The sequence below is a fragment of the Eurosta solidaginis genome, chromosome 5 (assembly GCF_040869045.1).
Source record: "Eurosta solidaginis isolate ZX-2024a chromosome 5, ASM4086904v1, whole genome shotgun sequence".
Lineage (NCBI taxonomy): Eukaryota > Metazoa > Arthropoda > Insecta > Diptera > Tephritidae > Eurosta > Eurosta solidaginis.
In genome coordinates, this window is record NC_090323.1 from 178,226,939 (window position 1) to 178,253,277 (window position 26,339).

The following is a 26,339-nucleotide window of genomic DNA, read 5'->3' on the forward strand; positions in this document are numbered from 1 at the left end:
AAAAATTAACAATGATCGAGTTGTTTTAATTTTTGCTTATTGCTAGATCCTGTTTTAGTATTTTAAAGTATAAGTTTCTGAGTGTAGGTCGATAAAACTGACCAAAATAATCACAGAGTTCATTATGCTTTGCCATTCTTCGAGTACTGCATCCAACTCCACATCGAATGATTCACTAGGGAAATGTTATAAATTTCTAACTCAAGGTGAAGCCGACTTAAATATATCTTCTTGATGACTCGAGGGGTCAAAAGAAAAACAAATGAAATGTACACGTTTCAGTCTGACTAGTAGCAGAAGGCGCTACTACCAGATTCTACCATTACAAAGTACTGTTTTATTCGTAACATTCCCTTAGATTTTCGTCGACCAGGGTTGCAGTTAGAACAACGATGTTAAAATACTTTGTACCATAAATTTGTTTTCGGGGAACGCGACTTCTTGCAGCAGGATCGCCCCGTGGATTAAATTTGCTGAAAGCATGTAAGAAAATACTGACACAAATTTTTCTCTATGTAGCGAAGAGGGTCTTCCTTACGTGATTAGCACATCCGTGGTTAGAAAAACTAGCCACAAGAGTCAATACTGTCTACTTGTGTCTAAGTCAAACCAAACTCGGCAACCAAAAAAAGTAAAACGCTTTAAATGTTTTTAGGGCGGACACTTTAATAGTCGCTATACTAATAATCGAAATTACATTTGAGTAGGTCTATAAATATCATAAATGTTAAATGTATAGAAATGAAAAGGATTACAGTTATGTACAATCGTAAAATTGAGAGATTGAGAATATTTTCGTAACCCTAAAATTAGCATTATTAACAATATCTACATATTACTAACATATATCAGTTAAATTTAGAGTGATCTCTCTACCATCATTTATAGATCACTGAGCTTAACAACAATAAGAACATTTAACATTATAAAATCAGATAACGTTAGTGGGTTAACATCGTCAAGATAAATCGTATTCGACTTTTGGGCTGAAAGTGTTAGCTATGTAACACATGTACAATTGTGTGTGTCGATCGTTGCTATAATTGTTCTGCTGTGGACACAATCGTTACATCCTCCCCCTCTGATGGAGAAATCGTTACGACGATGCAGTCAGAATTTACGGTATCATTTACGTGGACGCAGAACTCTTATTGGTGCATTGGCATTGTTACTATGGTTATCGGATGCATTGTTGTTGTATCGCATAGGCAGTTGTGTTTTCTCGCTTGTTGTATTGTCTTCAGGTTTTGCTTTGCTGTGTATGTGGGTTTTAACCAGCACCATATCTCCAACATTAAATGATAGTTGTGATCGGCGCTTAGTATCAACATATTGTTTATTTCCATCTTGCAGCTTTTCTTGTGCTTCCACTGCTAGTGTGTTAGCCAATTTCGTTAAATGTGGTGTTATTTGTGGCACGAAGTTTTCTGAATCAATTACTTGTTTCAAGTCATAATGTGCTTCGAGTGGGCTTCTTAGCTCTCTTCCAAACGTAAGGTATGCTGCTGAGAAACCAGTGCTTTCACATTTAGCCGTGTTCATGGCGAACCGTATTGATGGTAAACATCCGTCCCAAGTAGTATGCTCTTTTCCGACGTAGATTGACAGTTGAGGTTTTAGGTCCCTGTTTTTTCTTTCAACAGGATTATCTTCTGGATGGTACAGGGGAGTAAATGTTTGTTGTATCCCTAGGCAATATGATAAATTTTGCATTACAGCTGAAATAAATTGACTTCCTTTATTGGCATGTATGCCCTTGGTACAACAAATCTCATTATAACTTCATTTAACATAGTTGTAGCGCAAGCTTCTGCTGTGGCTTCTCTCAATGCAAATAACTCCACCCAACGACTACACAAGTCTTCAACGACGAGGATCCAGCGATTACCTTTCGCAGTAGGAGGTAAAGGGCCGAATAGATCCAAGGCAATGATTTCGGATCTCTGGTTACTCGAAACCGTTTGGAGCAATCCAGGTGGTTTCAAATTTTTGGTTTATATTTCTTGCATTTAATACACGACTTTACATACTGTGCGATTTGTGTACGCATACCTGGCCAAAAATAGTGTGGAGTTATCCGATTTGTTGTACGATCAATACCATAATGTCCTGCAATTCGATCAGCATGAAACTTCATTAAAATTGTCTCCCATAGATTTTTTGGTACCACAAATTGACCGTTTTCAGAGTCTTCTTCTGAGCAGAATCTATGAAGCACACCGTTTACCATTATATATCCTTGTTTTGTATGTCTACTTACGTTCTCGTCATCGTTTTCAAATGATTGAATAATCTCTTTCAAATCCTCATCTTTTAGCTGCTACTTTCTAAACTCTTCAGCGCCTTTTCTAGGAAAATCGATTTCAAATGAATTAAAGTTGCGCGTTTTTCTTCGTTAGCTTGGACAATGGTTTTGCTACATCTGCGAAGTGTGGTATGAACCGTCTATACCACGAACAAGTTTGAAGAAACGATACGAGTTGTTTTAAGTTTTTCGGGTTCGGGCGCCTGAGGATAGCATCTGTCTTTTCGCAATCAACTTTAAGACCTTCTGTAGTCAAAATATGACCAAGGTACTTTATCTCTTCTCGACAGAAAACGCATTTTTCTCTATTCAGTTGAAACCCATATTCATTAAGTTTTGGAAAAGTATGTCGCAAGTCTTTTATATGAGCCTTAAAATCATTGGAGCATATGATAATATCGTCTATGTATGCTAAAATTAAAATATGTTGCAATTCAGACTTAAATTTGTCGAACGCTGAAACGTCGCCGGTGCGTTTTTCAGACCGAACGGCATCCGGTTGAAAACAAAAATTCCAAAAGGTGTTGTAAATGCAGTTTTCGGCTTAACTGCAGGTGCCATTTTTATTTGCCAATATCCGGCTTTTAAATCGATAGTATACATGTAAGGTGTTGCCTTAGCGGCGTGTAATAAATCGTCCATCCTAGGCAAAGGGTAAGTATCTGTTGTGGTAAGGGCATTCAAGCGTCTATAATCAACGCAAAACCTGACTCCTCCATCTTTTTTGGGAATTAACACAACGGGAAAGGACCACGGCGATTTACTCTCTTCGACTATACCTTTCTTCAACATGTCGTCTAGTTCGAACTTAAGTTTTGGCTTCATTGCCGGTGATATACGATAAGGTTTTGAAGAAATGGGCGTTTGTACCGTAGTCTTTATATAATATTCAAAATGCGGTACTGGAACTACGGTTTCTTTAAAAATTTTTGAATATTCTTTTATTAGATTTTTCAAAGTCGTTTTTTCATCTTCATCCAAAAGTACACCTTCATTATGACGCAGATTTATTTCAATTGAATTTATTTCAACCGAGCAGCTTACTCTCCCTTCAGCTTTGTTATTCGGTTTCAGTTTTTTCATTGGTGGAAATAAATTTTTCCTTCCGGTAACTCAAAGTCTGTTGGAATACTGCTCTCGAAAATTTCAAGTATACCTTCTGGCGAATATTCATTTGATGACTGGGAGTTAATAGCCGTGTTTTTTAGCACGCGCGTTTACGTTTCGTTTGCGCGTGTAAAAAAACGCCTATACTCGCTTAGATAATGCTTAGGAGACCCATCTAGCGGCTGTGGTTAAACAACTAGCTACAGCAACAGGGTGTACCGAAAAGCGGAGACGCATAGGGTATAACATATAGCTGAATCAGTTGCGATGAATTGTGGACACACATAGAATACATAGAATTAGTTTAGAGGGTGAAACAAAGACACATATTTCAGTTACATCTGAGTATAATGCGTATTGAAATTTAGTAGGACAAAATTTATGCGCAGCAATTTCAGAGGTGTATTTATAGTTTGTCGCTTAGCAGTCAATATAAAGTTTAAGCGTAAACGGATATACGCGTGTTAAAAAACACGGCTAATGTTCGGTACCCCCGCAATATTATTTGTGTTTTCGAACCAAGATATAAAACTATCAATTTTATTGGTTTCAACTTTCTGTGTTTAAATATCTGCTTTAGGTAACGATAAAGAATCAGTCGGCTGTACTTTTTGCATTTTAAATTCAAATATGCTACTAGGATCATCCTTGAAATGCCACGTTCGCTGTGATAAATCCATTACTATATTTGCCTGCTCAAGAAAATCTATGCCTAGAAGTATTCGATTGTTTTCTGCACTTGACAAGCATATAAAGCTTATACGTTTATATCGTTTGCCAATTACTACATGGACGATCGTGGAGTAAACCATTTCATGGCGAGTAATGCCGTCAGCTAATTTAATTTCCACAAAGACTTTCTGAAATTCAACGCCTTTTCAGCTTTTCATACAGTTGACGACTTGCCACGCTTGTTCTAGCAGCTGTGTCCAAGTAGGCTTCACCTTTCAAACCGTTAATATTTATGTCTATTGTTGGCACGTCACGACCTATAATTGTGGTTTGTATGGCGTTGAAGTCCAGTTTTTCGGGACTTCGTAACGGGTCCTTCTGATTATGATGATTTTGGACAATTCGACCTGTAGTATCCTGGTGCACCACAACCATAACAGTCCATAGTGGCTTCTTTCATTTTTCCTGTCGTCTTTTTCTCATTTTCCATTTGTAGCAGTTTTCATAAGAGTGATTTTTTTTTCTATAATACGAGCAGCGGAGCGGAGTTTCGCTGGTTGCTTCGTTGATTTTATAAACCTCTTTGTTCTCCACGAGAAGCAACTCGACCTCACGAGCTTTTTCCAACAACTCGCTAAAATTTCCGAACCGCTTCGCGAGGAACTTTTTCGTGTATTTTCAACAGTGATTGGGAAAATGTCATATCTATCATAGTTTTTTCGGAGGAGAAAATGCTTTGCGAAGCATTTCAATGGCATCATTAAAAGTTTGTGCTTCCTCTTTTACACCCTGCCACCATGACGATGCGTAGCCTTCTAACAGAAGTGGTAAGCTGACAAGTTAAATGGTTGCTATGAAATCTTCGATCTTGCTGGTGTTCCTTCCGCCTTTAAAACGAACGCTACACTTACTGAAAGTGGCCCTAGTATCCTGGTTAGCGTGAAAGTTCCCTAGCAATTGCTTAAATTGATTGTCTGTTAAAGTAACAGTTGGTTATTTGTTGCACGGTTAACATTTGTATTAACATTTGCGTTAATACTCGGTTGTCGTTACACTGGCAGTTGCAAGTGCGCTTGCTTGATTTGAGCTCTGTTTAGTGACGCTAACAGATTGTTTTTGTGTCTCTATGTTAGTGTTGCTGTTAACATTAGGGGTCGCATTCCTTCCTGTCTCCATTTCTCCTCTATCAAATCTGGGTTTAGCCTCGGACTTTTTCTATTCATAAATATATTGAACGTCTAATGCCAGGTGGAATTCACTTTTGGTATTCAATGTACGGCAGATAAGTCAGTTCTAGTGGAACTATTTGGGAAAATATAGAGGCGAAAATATAAAAAAAAAAATTTAGCAGGGAACACTTATGCCTAAAAGTATGCAACGAAGTTTTTTTATCTTTTCTTCGGTGAAGAAACCAACAAACGAACATAGTTTTAGATGTATATGTACGTCTCACAACACTTATAACACAATACCAAAATCTCTGGTGATGCCTGCACAAAATATTTGTTTTTTTTTTTTAATTTTAGTTGTGCGCCAATTGTAGGGAAGAAGGTCTTCCTTACGTGATTAGTATATCCGTGCTTAGAAAACTAGCCACAAGAGTCAATACTGTCTACTTGTGTCTAAGTCAAACCAAACTCGGCAACCAAAAAAAGTAAAACGCTTTAAATTTTTTTAGGGCGTTGTGTCCTCTTTAATAGTCGCTATACTAATAGTCGAAATTACATTTGAGTAGGTCTATAAATATCATAAGTTAAATGTATAGAAATGAAAAGGATTACAGTTATGTACAATCGTAAAATTGAGAGATTGAGAATATTTTCGTAACCCTAAAATTAGCATTATTAACAATATCTACATATTACTAACATATATCAGTTAAATTTAGAGCAAGTGTTGGCAAACATGTTGTGTGGATATATTAGTGAGAACGCTTTGATCGCACGAACCAATTGATTCACTGATCATTCGCTTGTTAGACTGCAACGGCTAAGCACGCAATAAATAATAAATTATCGATGGGCACAATGGCAAGCGAATATTTTATGTTGAACAACGCCTTTGGGCAAATTCAATGCGTTTTATGCTACAAAACATTTTCAGCTACGTACATACGTACATAACATCAAACGACATTTTGAAAGTTCGAATAAAAACTTAAATAAGTTGAATGCAACAAAAAAATTAAAACTTTTTGAGGAGAAAAAGCATTTATTTTTAGAAAAAATAAAAGGGTGGTTGCCCAATATTCAAGTCTCTGGCAGGGGAAAAAAGGCACAACGAAATTAAAGACTGAATTATCTTCTTTAATAAGTTTTAAACTGGCGAAGAAGGGTAGACCGTTCATTGACGGTAAATTTATTAAAGACTTAATGATAAAAGTTTTTGATAAACTAAGTATAAATATATGCGTTTAGTATTAAAGCATCAGGCTTCAACTGCATTATACACCAGGCGGCACTTTCTTCGAAGTTTTTAACAGATCACCCAGTCATGAAAACAGCAGAGGAAATTATAAATAAAATACGTTGTGGTCACCAATCACTTTCCCATAGGAAATTTGTAAGCTTTTTGAAAAGCAAATGAGCCGTCCACAATGACCTAAAAATGTTTACGGAGGTAAGATGGTTATGCCGTGGCGATTGCCTTAATAGGTTGTTTGACCTAAGAGCAGAAGTTCTAAAATTTCTGGAAATAGACAAAAAAGAAGTTCGTTTTATATCGTTGCTCAAGGATAAAAATTTTATTTTGAACTTGGCGTTTTTGTCAGACGCAACGAAGTTTTTGAACGAATATAACCTACAACTTCAAGGAAAAGGGTTAAGTTTACCGGATACCTACAAAATCTTAAATATATTTAGGACAAACTTGTTTTTACTTCTAAGCGATTTGCAAAGGGGTGATTATTCCAGTTTTTCGAAAACTGTATTGATTCTTTCTGACTTTAGCACGAGTAATACAAATTTGGAGCATTCCTTTATTTTTCAAACGTTTTTGGAGAATTTTCAAGATAGGTTTAGGGATTTTGAAAATATGAGTCCACTAATAGAACTTTATGAAGATCCTTTTCGGTGCGATGTAACTAAATATCAATTCGAGCTTCAATGCGAACTTGTTTTTCTAAGAAGTGAAATGATTGTTTCTGAGGTCACAAATATAATTGAATTCTGGAAGAATTTGGATGGCACAAACTATCCTGAGCTTAAAAAAAATCGTTAATATGTTTGTCATTATTTCCTTCCACATATTTTTGTGAGCAAAAATTTTCCGAGTTGAAATATATTTTTTCAAAGCAGCGGAGTAAATTGACTTCAACAAATTTGAACAATATACTTTTAATACGAAAGTGCCATCCAAATTTAATAAAAAAATTATTGAAAAATATTACACTCTGACTCCCTCAACCTCTCTATGTAGAAAATATGCTCCAATTGAGGGGGTCAAGAAATGCTCAAGAAAACGTTCCCGGATCAAATCTACAGATACAGGATGCTGCTTGATAAGAATTTCATAAAGAGCTGCTTTTTGATCAATTTTTATAAAGGTAGTCCTTAAAATGTTTTATTATCTTTTACTTATTACTTTAAATTCCACTTGCATATACAAATAGATCCCTATAATTTTCCTAATAAATACATACGCTTTTTACTATTATTATTAATATTTACGAATTTAGGACTGACGCCTGATTGTTCTAGAAATAAATGGGCAACAAAACTATATATACACTAAAAAATTAAGAATTTTGATGAAAATTCGCCGAATTTTTAGCATTGTTTTCAAATAAAATTTACAGTTTCTCTATTAGATCCTGCTGCATTTTTTCATATTAAATTAAATTAATTCATATTAATAAAATGTATTTATGTAAATATGTGAATATATTTTTCGCTGCGCAATAGCGATACCAACAATCGATATTTACACGCCAATTGCTCATTGCAGACTGAAGCATTCATGAAACGCCGATGTCTGATTTAAGCTGGAGTCATTGGTGCCGTATGTCGTATCGCTGTATCCGTATCCCTAACGTAATCAGCTGTTTATCGTTACGACGGTAAACCAAAACCCAATTGGTTGGCTACGATACGGTTACGACTTTAGCGGCACCAATAATCGATTGCATTGATTCTCATAAGGTTGGTCGAATCAGCTGTTATAAGGTTACCGATACGGTTACCGATAAAGCACCAATGCCTCCAGCTTTAGAGTGATCTCTCTACAATCATTTATAGATAACTGAGTTTAACAACAATAAGAACATTAAACATTATAAAAACAGATAACGTTAATGGGTTAACATCGTCAAGATAAATCGTAGTCGACTTTTAGGCTGAAAGTGTTAGCTATGTAACACATGTGCAATTGTATGTGTCGATCGTTGCTATAATTGTTCTGCTGGGGCACAATCGTTACATCTACAAATAAAACCCTCAAGAAGTCGCTGACAAAGCTTGTCAGTAATTTCAACCTTTCGATAATTGCCACTAACTAGAACAAGTTTTCTCCACTGAACTTTTGCCAGGTAGGGGGGTTTCCTCCATCTTCAGCTTCTAAGTTTTCTTTACAAATATCTTCAAGGCGCGAGTTTCTTCAATCGTCACTGTGTTTGGCATTATATATGTATGTGCTCGATCATTATTATCAGCGCTGCTCAAACATCCTCCGAAATACCTTTCTCTCGAATGCTCATTTCCTTTGCTGTTGACCTCGGCCAACTCCTGTCGGATTAACTTAATTTTTGTCCCGACTTCATAGTAAAAGGAACATTAGTTTAAAGTCATCTTTTAGTTAAAATAAAAGTAAAAGGATTGGAGCAATCTCTGAGAAAGATGCAACATTTATTTACAAGAAGAGATAGAGTCGCGACTTCTTAAAATTTTTTTTAAATTTTTACCCCAGTCAATATTAAGGTGGAAAGATATTCAAATGCACCTACTTGCATGCCAGACATATGCATATTGGATATTTTTATATTTAGATCTTTTAAAAAAGTTTGGAAAAAGTGGGCATGGTGCCAGCTAATTTTCACAAAATTTATAGCGATGTAATAGCAAAAATAAAACTAATTTTAATTTCAACGTTTTCGCTATTAATTTGTTGATTTGTAGAAGTTTAAAATTTTCCTCGCCTAGATGCAAGCAGTGCCCCGCCTACTTATAAAGTTTTTTAACAATTTTTATCGTTCACGTCATAATGTGAATCTATCAGCCAAGTTATATCAGTTTTCGATAATGGATTAATAATATCTCTAAATTTGTGATGCACGATTTTGATTATCCGATTTTTAAGCATTTTCAGCTTTAATCTGTTTTGGGTCCAAAAACAATTATGTACCAAATTCGGTAATGAATTGTCCGTTTTTCGAAATTTTCTATAGCAAAAAGTTGTCCGATTTTTATCCATTTTCAGCTTTAATCTATTTTGGGTCCAAAAAAACTGTGCACCAAATTATGTAATGATTTTTTCCATTTTTCGATGTCGAAAAAGTAAGTGCAGATTTTTCTTTTTCTTCGACATAAATCTGTATTTGGTCTAAAATGTACCAAATTTGGCAAACAGCTTTCCGATTTTACTCAAACCAACGCTTATTTTTAGACAATTTCCAAGTGTAAACGAGAAAGCGTAAGATGTAAATGGGAAAGCAACAATTGGAAATAAGAATAGTCAAGTCACTTCTATATGAGAATAGTCACTTGTAAATGCGAAAGCGTCATATGGAAATGAAATTTATCAATGTTAAATGCGTCAATTGAAAACTCGAAAACGTCAGTTGTAATTGAGATTAGCTTTTTCGAAATGACATTAGTCAATTGAAAATGCGAAAACGTCATATGGAAATGAGAATAGCCACTTGCAAATGAGAAAATATCAAATGAAAATTCGAAAACGTAACTTTAATTTAGAATACAAAAATTGTGATAAAGATAAGCTATACATATGGCAACGGGCATATCCTCTAAAGATAATAACTCTTGATGTGAAATTGCCTCCGCTCCGACTGACATATATTGCAGGGGAACAACGTTGAATACTAAATTGCTTCCATGTAGTCATCTTTAGTTGTTGGTCACTTGGCTCCATACACAGATTAATCTGCTACATAAATATTGCAGCTGTTGCTCTACATTCAACATACGTTTGTTAATGGTATGGTCCTTAGAGACTCACGATAGTGATCAGCATTGGAGAGCTCAGTGCTAAATGCAGCACTTTTTAAGCATCAGCTTACGCTGGCTCGAGAATCGAGTTGCATGGTCCACCAAAACTTAGTCGTTTAAAACTTTCGCTAATTTCTCCAATTTTTGACAAATAGACCTTACTGAAGCAGCCCATGTATCCATGCTAAACGGACCCTATGTCCGTTAACGATGACAATCCACTGATAGCGCGTCGAATAAATGAATGTACGAGCTTATTTGTTTTATTGTGTTGATTTTCCGAGAGGAAGGCTAACTGATTTATATTGGAACGATTTTCCGTTGACATTCTGATGATGGCGCAACGCCGAAACCGGTTTGTCTCCAAGTGAAATTTTACAAGGGATGACGGAAAATCATTGCAATGTACATATATTGCATTGCAAGCAGCGCTCACGCATATTTAGTTTATGCTTTCTTATTTACACCTGACTATTCTTATTTCTAAATGACGCGTTCGCATTTACATTTGGCGCTTTCTCATTTCCAACGGACTGTTCTCAAACGCTTTCACAATTTCATTTATTGATCTCTCATTTACAAATGACTGACTCTTCCCATATCTTTTGACTATTCTCATTTTGATATGACGTTTTTGCATTTACATTTGATGCTTTCTAATTTACAATTGACGATTCTTATTTTCAAATCACGCTTTCTCATTTACAACTGGAAATGGTATAGTTAATATGATTTTCGTTAGTTATTACGGATTGTGTATATTTAATTGTTACTTATAGATATCCATAAAAGTAAATATTTGATACCTATTTTAGACGTTTCACATATGTATGCATGTCTAGAATTTTTCTTTTATTTCACTCTTTTTGCTTTTCAATTTGTTTGCAGATAAGAAACAAAAATCTCACAGATACCCTGGAGCATTACTTAACAACACGCTACGACACGCATTTGGATTCAATGCATCGCTTCAATTTCGCTTTACTCTCGCACGTAAGGGATTTGTACAATTTCAGGTTCGTTTATTTAATGTTTGTTGTTGTTTAGTGCTCTATTTTGTTTCGTCGTTTCAAAAAGGATTTTTTATACGTATTTATTTCTATTGTAAGTTGTGTACTCATTTACCACTGTAACTTATGCAACAAAGTGCTAAATATGTAGATCACTGAACACAAATTTTGATGGTATTTTTAATACCCAGGTTTCTTCATGCTTCTCGCTTCTTTTATGTATTGATTACATTGGAAAACGAATACGAGTAAAAAATAGAAAAATTTAAATTAATCTGATACGCCCAGCTATTTTTCGTTGTATTTATAATACCGCTGTAGGGACTCTCTTTTAGGTGTCTTCTTAAAATGTATACGAATAATAAGAGGCAGGTACGATGGCTATAAACCATGACGTCCATATAGATTTTAAGTCGTTTTGATTCCATTAAACTCCTCTTGACCTATGAATCACTTAGCAGAGCTATCATACATATGTTCCTAGTGCATGCCTATTGCGTAATAACCATTGAATACTGCTCTGAGTCTAGGTATGTCGTCTCTACTTAAAATACTCTTTGTTCTTCTCTAATTAAAGTTCGACCATGTGAGACTAGATCAGAGGTCGTCAGCTTCATATCATTATTCTCTTTCTTTTGGCGTCGCAGCAACATCAGTGGAGGTTATTCTTTGTTTGCGTATTTAAAAAAAGAAACTTTTTTACAAATGTAAGCTTATGCGTAGAATGTCTTAACTTTTTAATATTGGCAATTTTGTAAATTTTAAATGTATGATGGACTTCTGCAATAAAATATAAATTGTATAGCATATCTCGAACTGCTTTTTGAGTTTAACAAACATGCGTGCATACATCTTTCTTCGTTACTCGTTAATCAACGACTAAACCACTATCACTACGAGGGTTTAATCTTACGGCTGTGTTTTAGTTTGGAGACGACTGGTCTAGATATTGAAATTTAATTAATGGTACTCATTCACTTTTAAAATACAATTTGTTCATAATTGTTTCTTTTGTAGTTATTACCGGCCTTGTTGCTTATTGAAAACTTTTATTCGAGTATCAAAATTTCAAAAACTGATTTTGATTTTGCATATACACTATTTATTGTTGTCTATGTTTCGACCTCAGCTTGAAGTCATCTGTAGGACTGCAAATTAAAACAAATATTACACCAAAAACATTAAATGCCCATAAAAATTACCAACTTACGCTAATTTTAAATATGAAGTAAAACAATATAAGAAGCACCTAAGACAAGATGTAAACAATTAAAGAACCGTAATGGTAAACAAAATTTAACAATACCAACCATATATGCAGTAATAAACTGTAAGCGACTCTCAAACATATTTATCACCAACAGGTTGGTTGTTATTGTGTGGAAAGAGAACATACAAAGGTGGTAGGACAGAACACGAACAAATTGACTCAGAATTGCTTGTAGATATATCAGAAAAAGATATTAGAAATTAGAATAAAATTAAAGAAAAAAAAATCTTTTTTAAAATAAGCTTTTATTATTGGTTAATAAAATTAACTATAAAGTAAAAAATAAATTAATAAAGAAATATAACACTTTATAAGTTCATTTTAACCTTTAGCGATAATTAGGCCTTTTCGTCTGCGACAAAAAAAATTTTACATTTTTATATATAAAAATCACGTGTCACTGTGTTTGTCCGCGAAGGACTCCTAAACTACTGAACTGATTTTGAATTTCTTTTGCACCCTGTATGTAGTTTGATCTAACTTGAAATATAGGATAGGTTATACTTCCGTGTAATTGCTCGGTGTTTAATTAAACAACCTGCTTATCAATAAAAAATAGTATAGCGCACGATATCAAGTATATCACATCACCAGGCCCGTCGGGGGGGGGGGGGGGGGGGGGGGGGGGGGGGGGGGGGGGTGGTGAGGGGACTACACTCTGAGGGGGCCCGCGATTTAGAAGCACTAAGAATTTTTTTTAATTCAGGAGAGTCTTCAGTTGTTCCATGTAAAATTTTTAAGCCGAATTTCAAAAGCAATGAATATCTGCATTTCGTTTTAATATTATAGTGAAGTGTGAAAAATAAAAAAATATATATATAAAAGGAAAGGCTAAAATGTGTGTTAGTTGGTCGCCGGTGTTTGAAGAGATACGTCAGTCGATTTTGTTCAAACGTGGACCGGGGTACCCTTAGAATTTGTTTATAGAATATGGATAACAAATCAAAGCTGTTGATGAATGATTTAGTAGAGGGTAATTTTCATACCTCTGGGTGACTAGGGTCTCGAGATATAGGCCAAAACGTGGGCCTCTGAATGTCTAGACAGTGTTTATACAATATGGATATCAAATGAAAGCTGTTGATTAGTGCTTTAGTGCAGAGTAATGTATTATACCCGAAATAGAGCCATGAATTAATTATACCCACATACCTATTTACATACGTCCTATTCGATTTGCCTTAAATTTGGTATGTAAATTTGCCTATATTAGTGTTTGCGATCCTTTTTTCCGACTAGAGACGGACTGGGACTGGGATTAGGACTAGGACTGGGACTGAGACTCGGAGTGGGACTGGGACAGTGACGGGAACAAAAGAGATAGACTGAGAGAGAGATAGAATGAGACGAAGGTGGAGATAGATGAAGCGAAAAAGACGAAGGGAGGAGTGAGTAAAAGAATTGGGAAAAAGTGAAGAGGTTGAGGGCAGACGGAAAAAGCTTTTTAAATGTATGCAGGTAGGCCAAATTATATATTTTTAACATAAAAACTTTACACTTAAATTATTAAATCTTGCAGTTTATATCACAGTCCTAATTGTTCTAATAAAAAGCGTGTTAAATTTTGATGGTATAATTAAGAACATATAGGACCTCTTTTTCTTGCTATCACAATGTAACACACTTTTATTAGAACAGTTAGGACTGTGATATAAACTGCAAGATTTAATAATTTAAGTGTAAAGTTTTTATGTTAAAAATATATAATTATGTACAATATGGAATTTTTTGGTGCAGACGAAAAAGCCTAATTATCGTTATAGGTATTATAAAGTGTTATATTTCTTTATAGGCAATTTATTTTTTACTTTTTAGTTAATTGTATTAACCAATAATAAAAGCTTATTTAAAAAAAATGTTTTCTTTAATTTTATTTTTTACTTTTTAGTTCGTTTTATTAGCAAGTAATGGAAGCTTGTTCTTAGCAAAGCTTTTATCTTAAATTTAATTTAAATATGAATTTGTTTTAATTTTTAGTAGGGACAAATATTGTTTAAATTAGTTATGTAATCTTTACTTATTTATTTCTAACGTTTCTCATCCTATCCATTTCTTTTAATGCATCAACATTACAAGGTTTCTTCGAAGTCAACTTTGAACCGTGAAATTCTTCTATTCGAGTGTTAACTAACTTAAAATCATATTTTATTGTGACTTTGCCTATGCCGCGTTCAGTTTACAACTACTTATTGCAGATCTCTGCTCTGTTCCATCGCCGAAAATCTGTAAAACAAAATCAAGTGCGTAGAAAAGTATGCAACATTTACCGATAAAAGCCTAACTTCTAGGTTTGTTGCATTCACAAACAAAGCGAAGTTACCCGCGTTCTTGAGGACTTAGGCTTTTATTCCCTTGTGAGTACAAATCTTTACCATTAGCTCTGTTATCGATTAATTTATCGAATTCTCGCAAAGTAATATTGCATTGTCATCGGAGTTATACATGTCAAAATTTCAGCTCAATCGGACACCGGGAAGTGTATCAAATTTAACTTGCAAGATTTGATTACAGACAACAGCCAAGTGAAAGTAAATAAAAGCTTATAAGCGCTTCATTCTGGAAATGTTGCACATTATAAATACACCTACAGATATACGTATGAATTTTAAATGTGATACGGACCACTTGCACAAGCCTACAGACAACTCATCAAAAATAGCTACAAGCCATGGTTCAATTATGTACAGGTTGGCTCATCTCATCAGCTGATTTTATTTATGACATTGCAAGGTCGAAGGGATTGTCAAAAGGAGATGGCAAACTCAAAATGAAACCAACACATTGGTAACATTTTACTTACACATACAAAAACTGCTAAGTTTTACGTTTCCATTCCATACCATTCGCACCAACATCGATACACAGATTTTGACAACCTGAACAGACATATTTTGTTGCTTTACAGATGAGCCAACCTGTATATAGTTGAACCATGCTACAAGCAATGCTGAGTCTCATGTGTTCGTATTCTGTCCTACCACCTTTGCATGTTCTCTCGCCATACAACAACAACTAATTTGTTGGTGATAAATATGTTTTGAGCGTTGCTTACAGTTTATTAGGTCATATATGGTTGTTATTGTTAGATTGTGTTTACCATTACGGTTTTTTAATTGTTTACATCTTGTCTTAAGCGCCAAATACACGACACGAAAATTTCCGCGAACATTCCGCAATCTTGTTCGCAGCTTTGGCCATACACCATACGAACCTTTGCCCGAACATTTGTTCTCTCTCAGACAGCGATGAATACCGACAACAATTGTGCTGCAGCAATATTGCTCGCTGTGGCAATTAATTCTTTTAATTTTTCGATTAAAGTCGCATAATCATTATTCTTTTTAATTCTATTACAACAATCTTTGCTTTTTACTTGCCACAATGATGGCAAAGATTTATACATTTCAATAAATTCACTCAGAAATTTTTTATTGTCCATTTTACTTTTCCGCGCACGTCTGTTCCGTTCAGAAATTACTACGATTATGAGCTATTTCGCCATACACGCACGAACAGTTCACGCAAATGTTCGCCAAAAATTAAAATATTTTGATTTTTGGCGAACATTTGCGCGAACTGGCAAACACCACCATACACGACAGAAAAGGTCGCAGAAACATGACATAACGGGTATGTTCGCGGAAATGTTCGTGTCGTGTATTTGGCGCCTTAGGTGCTTCTTATTTTTACTTCATATATAATATTAGTCGATAAGCAACAATCATATATGTAAGTTATTAATTTTTATGTGCATTTAATGTTTTTAGTGTAATATTTGTGTTATTTTCCAGTCCTGAAGATGACTGCAAACTGAGGTCGAAATATCGACAACAATAAATATTTTGTATATGCAAAATCAAAATCGGTTTTTGAAATTTTGATATATATATTTGTGTGACCTAGAGCTCGAATAAAAATTTTAAAAAACTTTGTTCAAGAAAGAATTTCGAATATCCCCGTTAGCTATACTGAGGGTGTAACTACTGTTCCGTCACTGTCTTCTGGTAAGGATATCTGCGTGATACAAACTGCTATAGGAGAAGAGCTATATTCATACAGAATTCTGCAGAGACCCCGATATATATCAAGCACACCTGACTTCAGTTTCGGAGAATAAGTATACATCTACGTCATTGCTGACTATTTTTTCCGGAGCGAAGATTCAAGCTCAATACTGATTTACGCGTATATGGAAGTGGATTGGAAGTACATGTGTTTGAAATAAGAACTAAAGCAGTCGTGAAGGTTGTGCAAACAGCGGTGACGCTTTTCAAACAGTGCACTGAACGTTCTATAGGCTTATTAGATTTTTAATTTCACCCACAACTGTAGAGACAGACGTCAACACAATTTGTCATATAACGATATTCACCATCTTCGGCTGCATACCCTATTTTAGCCAAAATTGTTTCACGAGTGAAATAAGATATACAGGATTTTTGTATACATTTTATTAAGCCATTTTTAGCCATTTTTTAGTGCTAATTAGTTCGTGTTGTTGTAGTAGCGATAAAGATACTCTCTGAGGGTTTTTAGGAATTGTATCTATGTTAATGGCCCTCTGCTGGACAAAGATCCGGTAGTTGCCTTAACAAGCATCAAAAAGGTACAATCCCGACAATCATATGACTACATTGAACCTTCTAGACCATCCTTCCGCCACTTCACTGTTCATTAAGGCACTTGGAATTGCCGGAGCCTCGGCTGCTAAAGAAATAGGATTCACCAGGTATAGATTAGCTTAAAAATTAGGTTGGAGAAGCTATAAATTACGCAGGCAACCCCTTAACTCATATGGGTAATTTAGTCGCCTCTTACGACAGGTATACTTGCCGCGGGTATATTCTATGCCTCCGCTGTTAGGGCTATTTGCTGGCCGCTCAGTATTGGCAAAGGTAGATATTGTTTCTACTATTGGAGACTAGTAAATCGGTCTTATTCAGATAAATTTTTAAGTGACATTACCGTGCCCTCATACTTGTGTTTATCAACGATCTATCCATATTTTTCGTTATAGTAGATGGGAGAAGGCTCAACATTTGTATTGTTTCATCATCATCGTATTATATGCGCCATTTTTAAAAGCCGAAGGTCGCTGTCGTTTAAGAGTGTAAATTCCTAATACGCACACGCTTAAGTGTACACATCGTGCCTTAGAAAATTATGTAAAGAAGGAATTGGTACCCTGTATACGAAAACTTGTTTCTTTATCATACGGAAAGCTGGATATACTCGGCTAAGGTTTAGACCTCCTCTTAAAGAAATGTTATTGATGTGCAATACCTCCAAGTGCCACGGTGAATGGAGAATTCAGCAATTTTTGCACTTTTATATTTGAAATATAGCGTAGTTGCACAAAGGAATCAGAAGATGAGAACCCCGTCCCATTCAAGGATGGCGGGAGAGGGCAAAATGCCATCAACATACTTAACACTTCCCTAAACCTTCGAGGAGTGTCATCTAGGCTACAACAGCAATGGTAACGACACAACTCTGCAAACGACAGTTGAAAGGAAAACCTACCGACTGTTCAGGGTAACAAACAAATCACAAAGCAGTAGGTCTCGAAGGTGCTAGTGTGCTGAAGAATTCTAGCGGTATATCCAGAACTGGACTGTTCATGTCCTTAACATTTGCCTCAGCATTTGATGAGTGGTTTTGCGGCTGAAACAATTACAGCAGTATACAGACGTTCAGACTTATACTGTTTTCACACAGAAACTTAATGATCTCATTCCACCTTCTAATGAAATCGTAAATTTTTTGCTTTCACACAGAAGTAACTGCTCGATTAGTATGAAGGATGAAATGTCAAGCGAATAAAATGACAATGCTATATGACAGACAATCATGGCGGAACGATACAAGGTGGCAGCATGGTGACATACCTACAAACAAAAAAATTCCATGTACTTGTAAATTCGATGGACATATGTAAAATCGTACTGTGCCGGTAGTTGATGTATCAAATCAAATAAAAAAGGTTATAATCAGCTGTTCGATACGGCCAGCTTATATCGTTCCGCCATGCAGACAATGACATTTACTTTGACAAATGACATTTTTAAGCACTGAACGTACCAAAAACTAAGAAGGGGAAGGCTGCCAACAGAGTTGCATTGTGCTTTTGACTTCATTAGGCATTCGATTAGCTACTAATGAAATAATTATAGATTCGAATTTTGTAGGGAAGATTGGGCTCAATAATGTCTTAATGTTGAAAAATGCCTTTAATATTCAATAAGCCGTCTGTGTGAAAACAGTATTATGTAGCGTACTTTCTTATTGACAAGATCCAATCTCTATTCTGAAAAATTTCGAAAGTTGCTTGCTCGCGCAAACATGTAAAAGTCACTTATAATCCATCCAATTTTTAAATTTTTCGTAGTGAGAATAATTTGCCAACTCATCAATGTATGAGAAAATATTGTTTTTTATTAAAAAACAAATTTAATAATCTAAATTTCAATTATCACAAATGCTTTATGTACTTAGAACGAAAATTGTTTTTATATTTTTATTTTCAGTTTCATTCTTTCAAAAACATCCACCTGGGGTTACCTGAAGAATGGTAAATTCGATGGAATGATTGGAGCATTGGTACGTAAACAAGCGGATATTGGTGGTTCACCAATTTTCTTTCGTATCGAACGTGCCAAAGTGATTGATTACACATCGCAAACATGGGTGGATAGGTGAGTAGGCGTACAAGGTAAGAGGGTAACCAATACAGCACCGGTGGTACACAAAAAGCATAAGCTTAGCAAAAGTGATAAATGGTAAAATGAGTGAAATGTGAAGAAAAAGTTGAATGCAAGCTAGGAAGACAAGTCAAGTTTGGTTGTCTTTTTTTGTTGTTTCGTGTTTGTTTGTTTTTCTTTTTTTTTTGGTTTGGTTGCAGTTGCAGAGGTGTGGCTAGTATAGTTAGTCACAGGCATTTTATTTGCTTCTTTAGACTATTGGTAGACTTTGTGGTTGCCAGAAGTGTCAAGTGCGGGGGAGTTGTCTTAAGTAAGCGTGAAAAATTATTTGCTCTTATTGTGAAATTGGCGAGTGATGGAATTGTGAAACTAAGGCACAGTGGGCCAATTCAAGAAAACCAAAGTATTTTTTTTTTGTAATTTTCTTTTGATCCTGACACTGCTGATTTAAGAGTGGAACACATAATTCCTCTGAAAAGGGGAAGAAAACATAATAAAAACCCGTACGAAATTAAAGACCCATACGAAATAAAACAGCAGCAAAAGTCTGCCGATGAGTTTAAAGTTTATGGTCTCGGAAACTAAAAAAAAATAAAAAAAATATGTTTGATCCTCGCAAATATAGCGTTGACACTCTCAATTTTAAGGGAGGGCGTTTGCAACTTTTTAACGAACCAGTCAATTGATCACTTACAAGGCATCAGTCAAAAAGGAGAAGACGCTGGGTGCTGGTAAAACGTTGCTTTCATCTGTGTTCATTAGTGCATTGTGAGGTTAGGCCGCCGACGCCACGTAATTACTCTAATAAAATATTTTCATTGTCGGTCTGTTCTATTGTCTTCGATATTTAGTAATTTTGCAGCAGTCTTAACGTGTCTGCGCTAATTTCGCGACTAACGACTTATTTTCGCTCTTAATCTATCTATTTTCTAACATCACGAGCAATGCGGATTGTTCTGGTCCTCACCTCTACGGTTGGTAATCGATGACTGCTTACGTTGTTGTTTGGTGTACAGAAGTTCACAGCGGCTCGTTACCTTAAATATGTCTGTACATACTTTGGAGCCTGTTTAGCAACTATCACTGTTTAGATATCCTTTTGTGACCATACGACCCCTAAGTCCTCGCCTATAAGACCTCCTAAGCCCACAAATTGGTTTACGATACCGCAACCCGGTACAACTCTGCCTTATTTTCTGGCATTTTATACATATATAGTGTGCTTCTATGGAGAGTGTGGTGTCCACAAGTAAAAGGATTTGATGCTCTCAAGCTTCTGAGTGGTGCTGCAATGGTTTGACTTACCGTTCGCTTCACCAGGACGACTTACCCTAAATGTTTCAGCTTTCTCGCGCGTCTCCCAGTTATTTGTGGGATGGAGGGCTTTCTTACTATGCCTACATGGTTTAATCCCCCTAGATCTGGCTTTAGCTGCTGATAATTGCCTAAGCCCAATGCCCTATGGTTTATGAAGTTTCAGCTAGCTATGGAAGCAGCGAGTATTCACGAACTGTTTACTCTCCCTGATTAAGGGTCAGCGTAACAAAATAAAACATTAACCTTAGTATATCATGCGTCCACCTCGATATTCTCATCCTTCCGGGCTCTCTGATTCTACGTCACGACACTACCACTGTTGCTTGTCTTATTGTTAGACTGGATTCCTCTCTATCTCTGCGGCATCCGTTGCTATCCCGAAACTCCTCGCTATTATTAAGACCATTGGTCATCCTCTACCATACCCCGATCAACTTGTGTTCACCTTGCTATGGTCCTAGACCGCCTCGGTTTTTCGCTAACTATTTCCGTTGGTATGCTTAAGTAGTTGTGGACGAACGCGATCATCTCACCGCCTTCGGCAAAACCAACGTCATTAATAGCTAAATGCATTAAGGAAACTATCACATCCATGCATCATAATGAGCTAATTGCGGGTTAGGGGGCTTAGAATATATCCGCGGCTGGTATATCTGTCGTAAGAGGCGGCTAAAATACAAAATTGATTCAAGGGTTTATGTAGCGCAATCCTTTCAAGAGGTTGTCAGCGCAGTACAACCTTTGTATCACTGTGCAAGGATCTGCTGCACGTCAGTTTTTTTGTTGTTGTCAAATATGGTTAGAGTGATTGCCTTCAGTTTTTTACTAATTTTTATACTCAGTTGAGCAGAGCTCACAGAGTATATTAACTTTGATTGGATAACGGTTGGTTGTACAGGTATTAAAGAATCGAGATAGATATATACTTCCATATATCAAAATCATCAGTATCGAAACAAAATTTGATTAAGCCATGTCAGTCCGTCCGTCCGTCTGTCCGTTAACACGATAACTTAAGTAAATTTTGAGATATCTTGACGAAATTTGGTATGTATATTCCTGGGCGCTCATCTCAGATCGCTATTTAAAAAGAACGATATCGGCCAAACCACGCCCACTTTTTCGAAATCGAAAATTTCGAAAAATCGAAACATTGCGATAATTTATTACCAAAGAGGGATAAAGCGATAAAACTTGGTAGGTGCGTTGAACTTATAACGCAGAATAGAAAATAAGTAAAATTTTGGACAATGGGCGTGGCACCGCCCACTTTTAAAAGAAAGTAATTTAGAAGTGTTGCAAGCTGTTATTTGGCAGTTGTTGAAGATATCATGATGAAATTTGGCAGGAACGTTACTCCTGTTACTATATGTATGCTTAATAAAAATTAGCAAAATCGGAGAACGACCACAACCACTTTTAAAAAAATTTTTTTTTTTTTTTAAGTGAAATTTTTACAAAAAATTTAATATCTTTACAGTATTTAAGTAAATTATGTCAACATTCAACTCCAGTAATGATATGGTGCAACAAAATACAAAAATAAAATAAAATTTCAAAATGGGCGTGGCTCCGCCCTTTTTCATTTGATTTGTCTAGGATACATTTAATGCCATAAGTCGAACAAAAAATTACCAATCCTTGTGAAATTTAGTAGCGGCTTAGATTCCAAGACGATAACTGTTTTCTGTGAAAAAGGGCGGAATCGGTTGAAGCCATGCCCAGTTTTTATACACAGTCGACCGTCTGTCCTTCCGCTCGGCCATTAACACGATAACTTGTGCAAAAATCGATATATCTTTACTAAACTCAGTTCACATAATTATCTGAACTCACTTTCTATTGGTATAAAAAATGGCCGAAATCTGACTATGACCACGCCCACTTTTTCGATATCGAAAATTACGAAAAATGAAAAAAGTGCCATAATTCTATACCAACTTCGAAAAAAGGGTTGAAACATGGTAACTGGATTGGTTTATTGACGCAAATTATAACTTTAGAAAAAAACTTTGTAAAATAGGTGTGACACCTACCATATTAAGTAGAAGAAAATGAAAAAGTTCTGCAGGGCGAAATCAAAAGCCCTTGGAATCATGGCAGGAATACTGTTCGTGGTATTACATATATAAATAAATTAGCGGTACCCGACAGATGATGTTCTGGGTCACCCTGGTCAACATTTTGGTCGATATCTCGAAAACGCCTTCACATATACCACTACCACCACTCCCTTTTATAATTCTTATTAATACCCATATTGTACAAACACATTATAGAGTCACCCCTGGTCCACCTTTATGGCGATATATCGAAAAGGCGTCCACCTATAGAACTAAGGCCCACTCTCTTTTAAAATACTCATGATCACCTTTCGTTTGATACCCATAATGTACAAACGCATTCTAGAGTCAACCCTGGTCCACCTTTATAACGATATCCCGAAAAGGCGTCCACCTATAGAACTAAGGCCCACTCCCTTTTAAAATACTCATCAGCACCTTTTATTTGGTACCCATATCGTACAAACTAATTGTAGATTCACCCCTGGTCCACCTTTATAACGATATCCCGAAAAGGCGTCCACCTATAGAACTAAGTCCCACTCCCTTTTAAAATACTCATTAACACCTTTCATTTGATACCCATATCGTCCAAACAAATTCTAGAGTCAGCCCTGATCCACCTTTATGGCGATATCTCGAAAATGTGTCCACCTATAGAACTATGGCCCACTCCCTCTTAAAATACTCTTTAATACCTGCCATTTGATACGCATGTCATACAAACACATTCCAGGGTTACCCGAGGTTCATTTTCCTGCATGGTGATTTTCCCTTATTTTGTCTCCATAGCTCTCAACTGAGTATGTAATGTTCGGTTACACCCGAACTTAGCCTTCCTTACTTGTTTTCAGTATGCTTTAAACAACAATAGTTGTTGTTGTTTGTGTTACCATAGCTTATGGGTTTTTTAGAAAATTTTAAAAAGCAATTTGTTGAAAGCTTTGCGCTTGAAAGCGTGACAAAATAAGTTGAATAATATCTACACACATACACACAAAAGCATTCAACATCAGCGAAGGGCATGCTATCACAATTGCTGTTGCTATGGCTGTCTCGGCGCAAGTGGAGGCGAGGGATTTTAAATATTTCCCTAATGCCTTTATTGTTGGATCACCTGTCACCTTTTTGTGTTGTTGTCTTTATTGCTGTGGTTTATTTAATTTCGCATATTGTAACCTGTCAATGGCATGAAAAATGATATTAAAACGACCAACACAACGAGACCTGCCGTTTAACACTCAATTTTTTCATTATGTTTTTCATACGTATAATGCTTGTTATATTACCGTCATTGTCAACAATTGTTGCTTTTGTTTGAGTTTGGTTGTTGTTGTTGTAAGAGTATTATTGCCGAGATAAATGTTTGTAAGTTTAGCCTTTGCGGTTGACAGAAATAAATCTTGTTGTAAATATAGGCAGGAGAAAAAAAAAGGACGACAGAGCCAAACACACGCAAACTCGCGCACGAACACATTATGTGAGTCGCGTGTCTTAATTTACTCAAACTTACAGGGTATGCGAATTATAACTTGCTTGTGCGACATCTTTCTGGATATGATATCCTGAAGGGTTTAGAGTTTTCACAGAATCATTTCCAATACGAAATTTCATGTGGGTGGAAATAAATCTCCTTTAATAGCGGAAATAAAGAGAGAGAGGAAATGAAAGACGTTGATACATATAAAGAGAGAAAGAGACGGGAAGAAAAAAATAAAAAAGGAAGACAAAAAGGGGCAGACAGAGAGGGATAGGGGGGGGGGGGGGAGGTTAGAAATAGAAGAGTATAGAAATAGAAAGTGAAAAGGGAAAGACGAAAGAGAGAAGGAAGAAAGGGAGAAAGAAAAAGGAGACGAAAAGAGGAAGAAAAAGGGAGAAAGAATGTGAGAGAAAGAAAGGTAATGAGACATAGCAAGCAAGAAAGAAAGAGAGAGTGAGAAAGAAAGTGAGAGAGCGACATATCTCAATACGGAACTAAACTGTGACATTAGACTTATATTTCCTCCGGTCTAAAATCCCGATTCCGTACACCAGTTTGCCCAGGGCCTGGAACTCGCCACGTAAAACCACTATCAATGGAAAAACTAGGTAACAAGCTACTGAATACTGTGCAGATCCGGAAATAAACAGTTATTGTAAGCTGCCAGATCAATGTAGCATTTTTCAGGCGGTCGTAGTAGCCGTTGCTAAAGCATTAGAAAAACTCGAAGAAAATTATTTAAACCGCAGCCGGATCATCTTTTATATTGACTGCGAAGAAGCATTAGGGCAAATATCTTGCATTGCACATCTTCTAAAAAAATATGAGAGAGTGTTAGCAATTCCTGGAAAGAATCGGAATATGGAGACGCATACTCTATATTGAGTCCCAACGCATAAGGAAATAAAAAGCGGAACTAGCTAAAAAGGTCCCATCCCTCGGAATTTGCTCCGTAGAAGTCCTAATTAGTTAGGCGAGTTTAAGAAAATACGAGAGTTGTACGTGATCAACCAAGCTAAAGAGGCATGAACCTAAGCGCGGGGCTGTAAAGTGTCGAATTTCATGTGTAGGTCTTACAACCATAGAATTGCAAAGTTACTCGTATAATAAAAAAAAGAGGACTGCAAGCTCATGATGAGTATTCTGACTGGACATTGCTTTCTGGTCTCATATGCCTTTAAATTAGGCTTAGTCAGTGATAGCAGATGTGGAAAGTGCGGGTTGTAAGAGGAAACGATCGAGTACTTTTTGTGCTCGTGCCCTGCGCTTTCCATGTAATTCAGGTGTCAGATATAAAAGCAGCAAATAAAATTGGTCCTAGAAAGCTTCTAGTATATGTTAAGACGACGGAGTTAATTAATAACATAGGTACAGAGTTTTGAAAGGATTTTTCAGTTCGGTTGTTAAACAAACTTCTGGTAACATTATGGAATCATTCAGTCTATATAAGGTCCTCACCGATCGACTAGTTCAACCTAACTTAAGTTACTGTCTATATTTAAATGATTACGATTTGAGGGAACATACATTCCAAGAGGTGCTTAGACAAGAAGGTGCAGCTCCCGGGTTGATGTCCTTGTGGAGGCAATGACTGAAGTCATTACTTTGCACAAAGCCACACAGAAAGCACAATTGATGGGCCAAGTCAATAATAAAGTTGGGCTCTTCGAAGTCTATCGCAGAGACCACAAGGAGAGAAGCGTATTTCGCAACCATGGAGTTGGTTTGGTGGTGGGAAAGGGACTTGACAGATAAGTATTGTTGTTCTTGTTGTTGTTGTTGTTGTAGCGATAAGGACACTCCCCGAAGGCCTTGGAGAGTGTTGTCGATGTTGATGGTCCTTTGCCGGATGCAGATCTGGTACGTTCCGGTACCAAGCCCGACCATCTCGAGAACGATTTTTTGTAACCACATGCGACCTTCCTAGCCATACCGCTCTCCCATCACCTAAATCCATGAGGAGTTCGGGGTCGCCACAGCCTCGGCTGTTAATGAAACAGGATTCGCTACGGATAGGTGAGGTTGACAATTGACCCCTTGAATATGGTATTTTAGTCGCCTCTTAAGATAGGCATACCTACCGCGGGTATATTCTGGCCCCCAACCCGCTGGGGTAAGATAATGACAATATTTATCTTCCAAATTGCTACTAATTGAAGATAAGTATTGTCATTAGCGACTGTGAACCATCGTCTCTTTGCAATCCGCACCAAGGCCAGATTTTTTAATAAAATATTTAATCGCGTCTATGCA

At 36.3% G+C, this 26,339-nt stretch overlaps 1 protein-coding gene across 8 annotated transcripts in view; it reads left to right on the plus strand.

Annotated features, from left to right (window-relative positions):
* The window catches only part of Ir64a (Ionotropic receptor 64a), a 685,241-nt gene that overhangs the window by 216,572 nt on the left and 442,330 nt on the right, over window positions 1–26,339 (plus strand). For 7 of the 8 annotated variants that reach the window (XR_010947661.1, XM_067757679.1, XM_067757680.1 and 4 more), the window contains exons 4-5: window positions 11,134–11,261; window positions 19,053–19,220. Coding sequence is in view for 7 of the 8 variants with exons in the window: in XM_067757679.1 (XP_067613780.1) it covers window positions 11,134–11,261; window positions 19,053–19,220 (296 nt within the window). In the remaining variant the exon portion in view is untranslated. The remainder of the gene's footprint in view (window positions 1–11,133; window positions 11,262–19,052; window positions 19,221–26,339) is intronic. The other variant, XM_067757681.1, reaches the window with a different exon arrangement.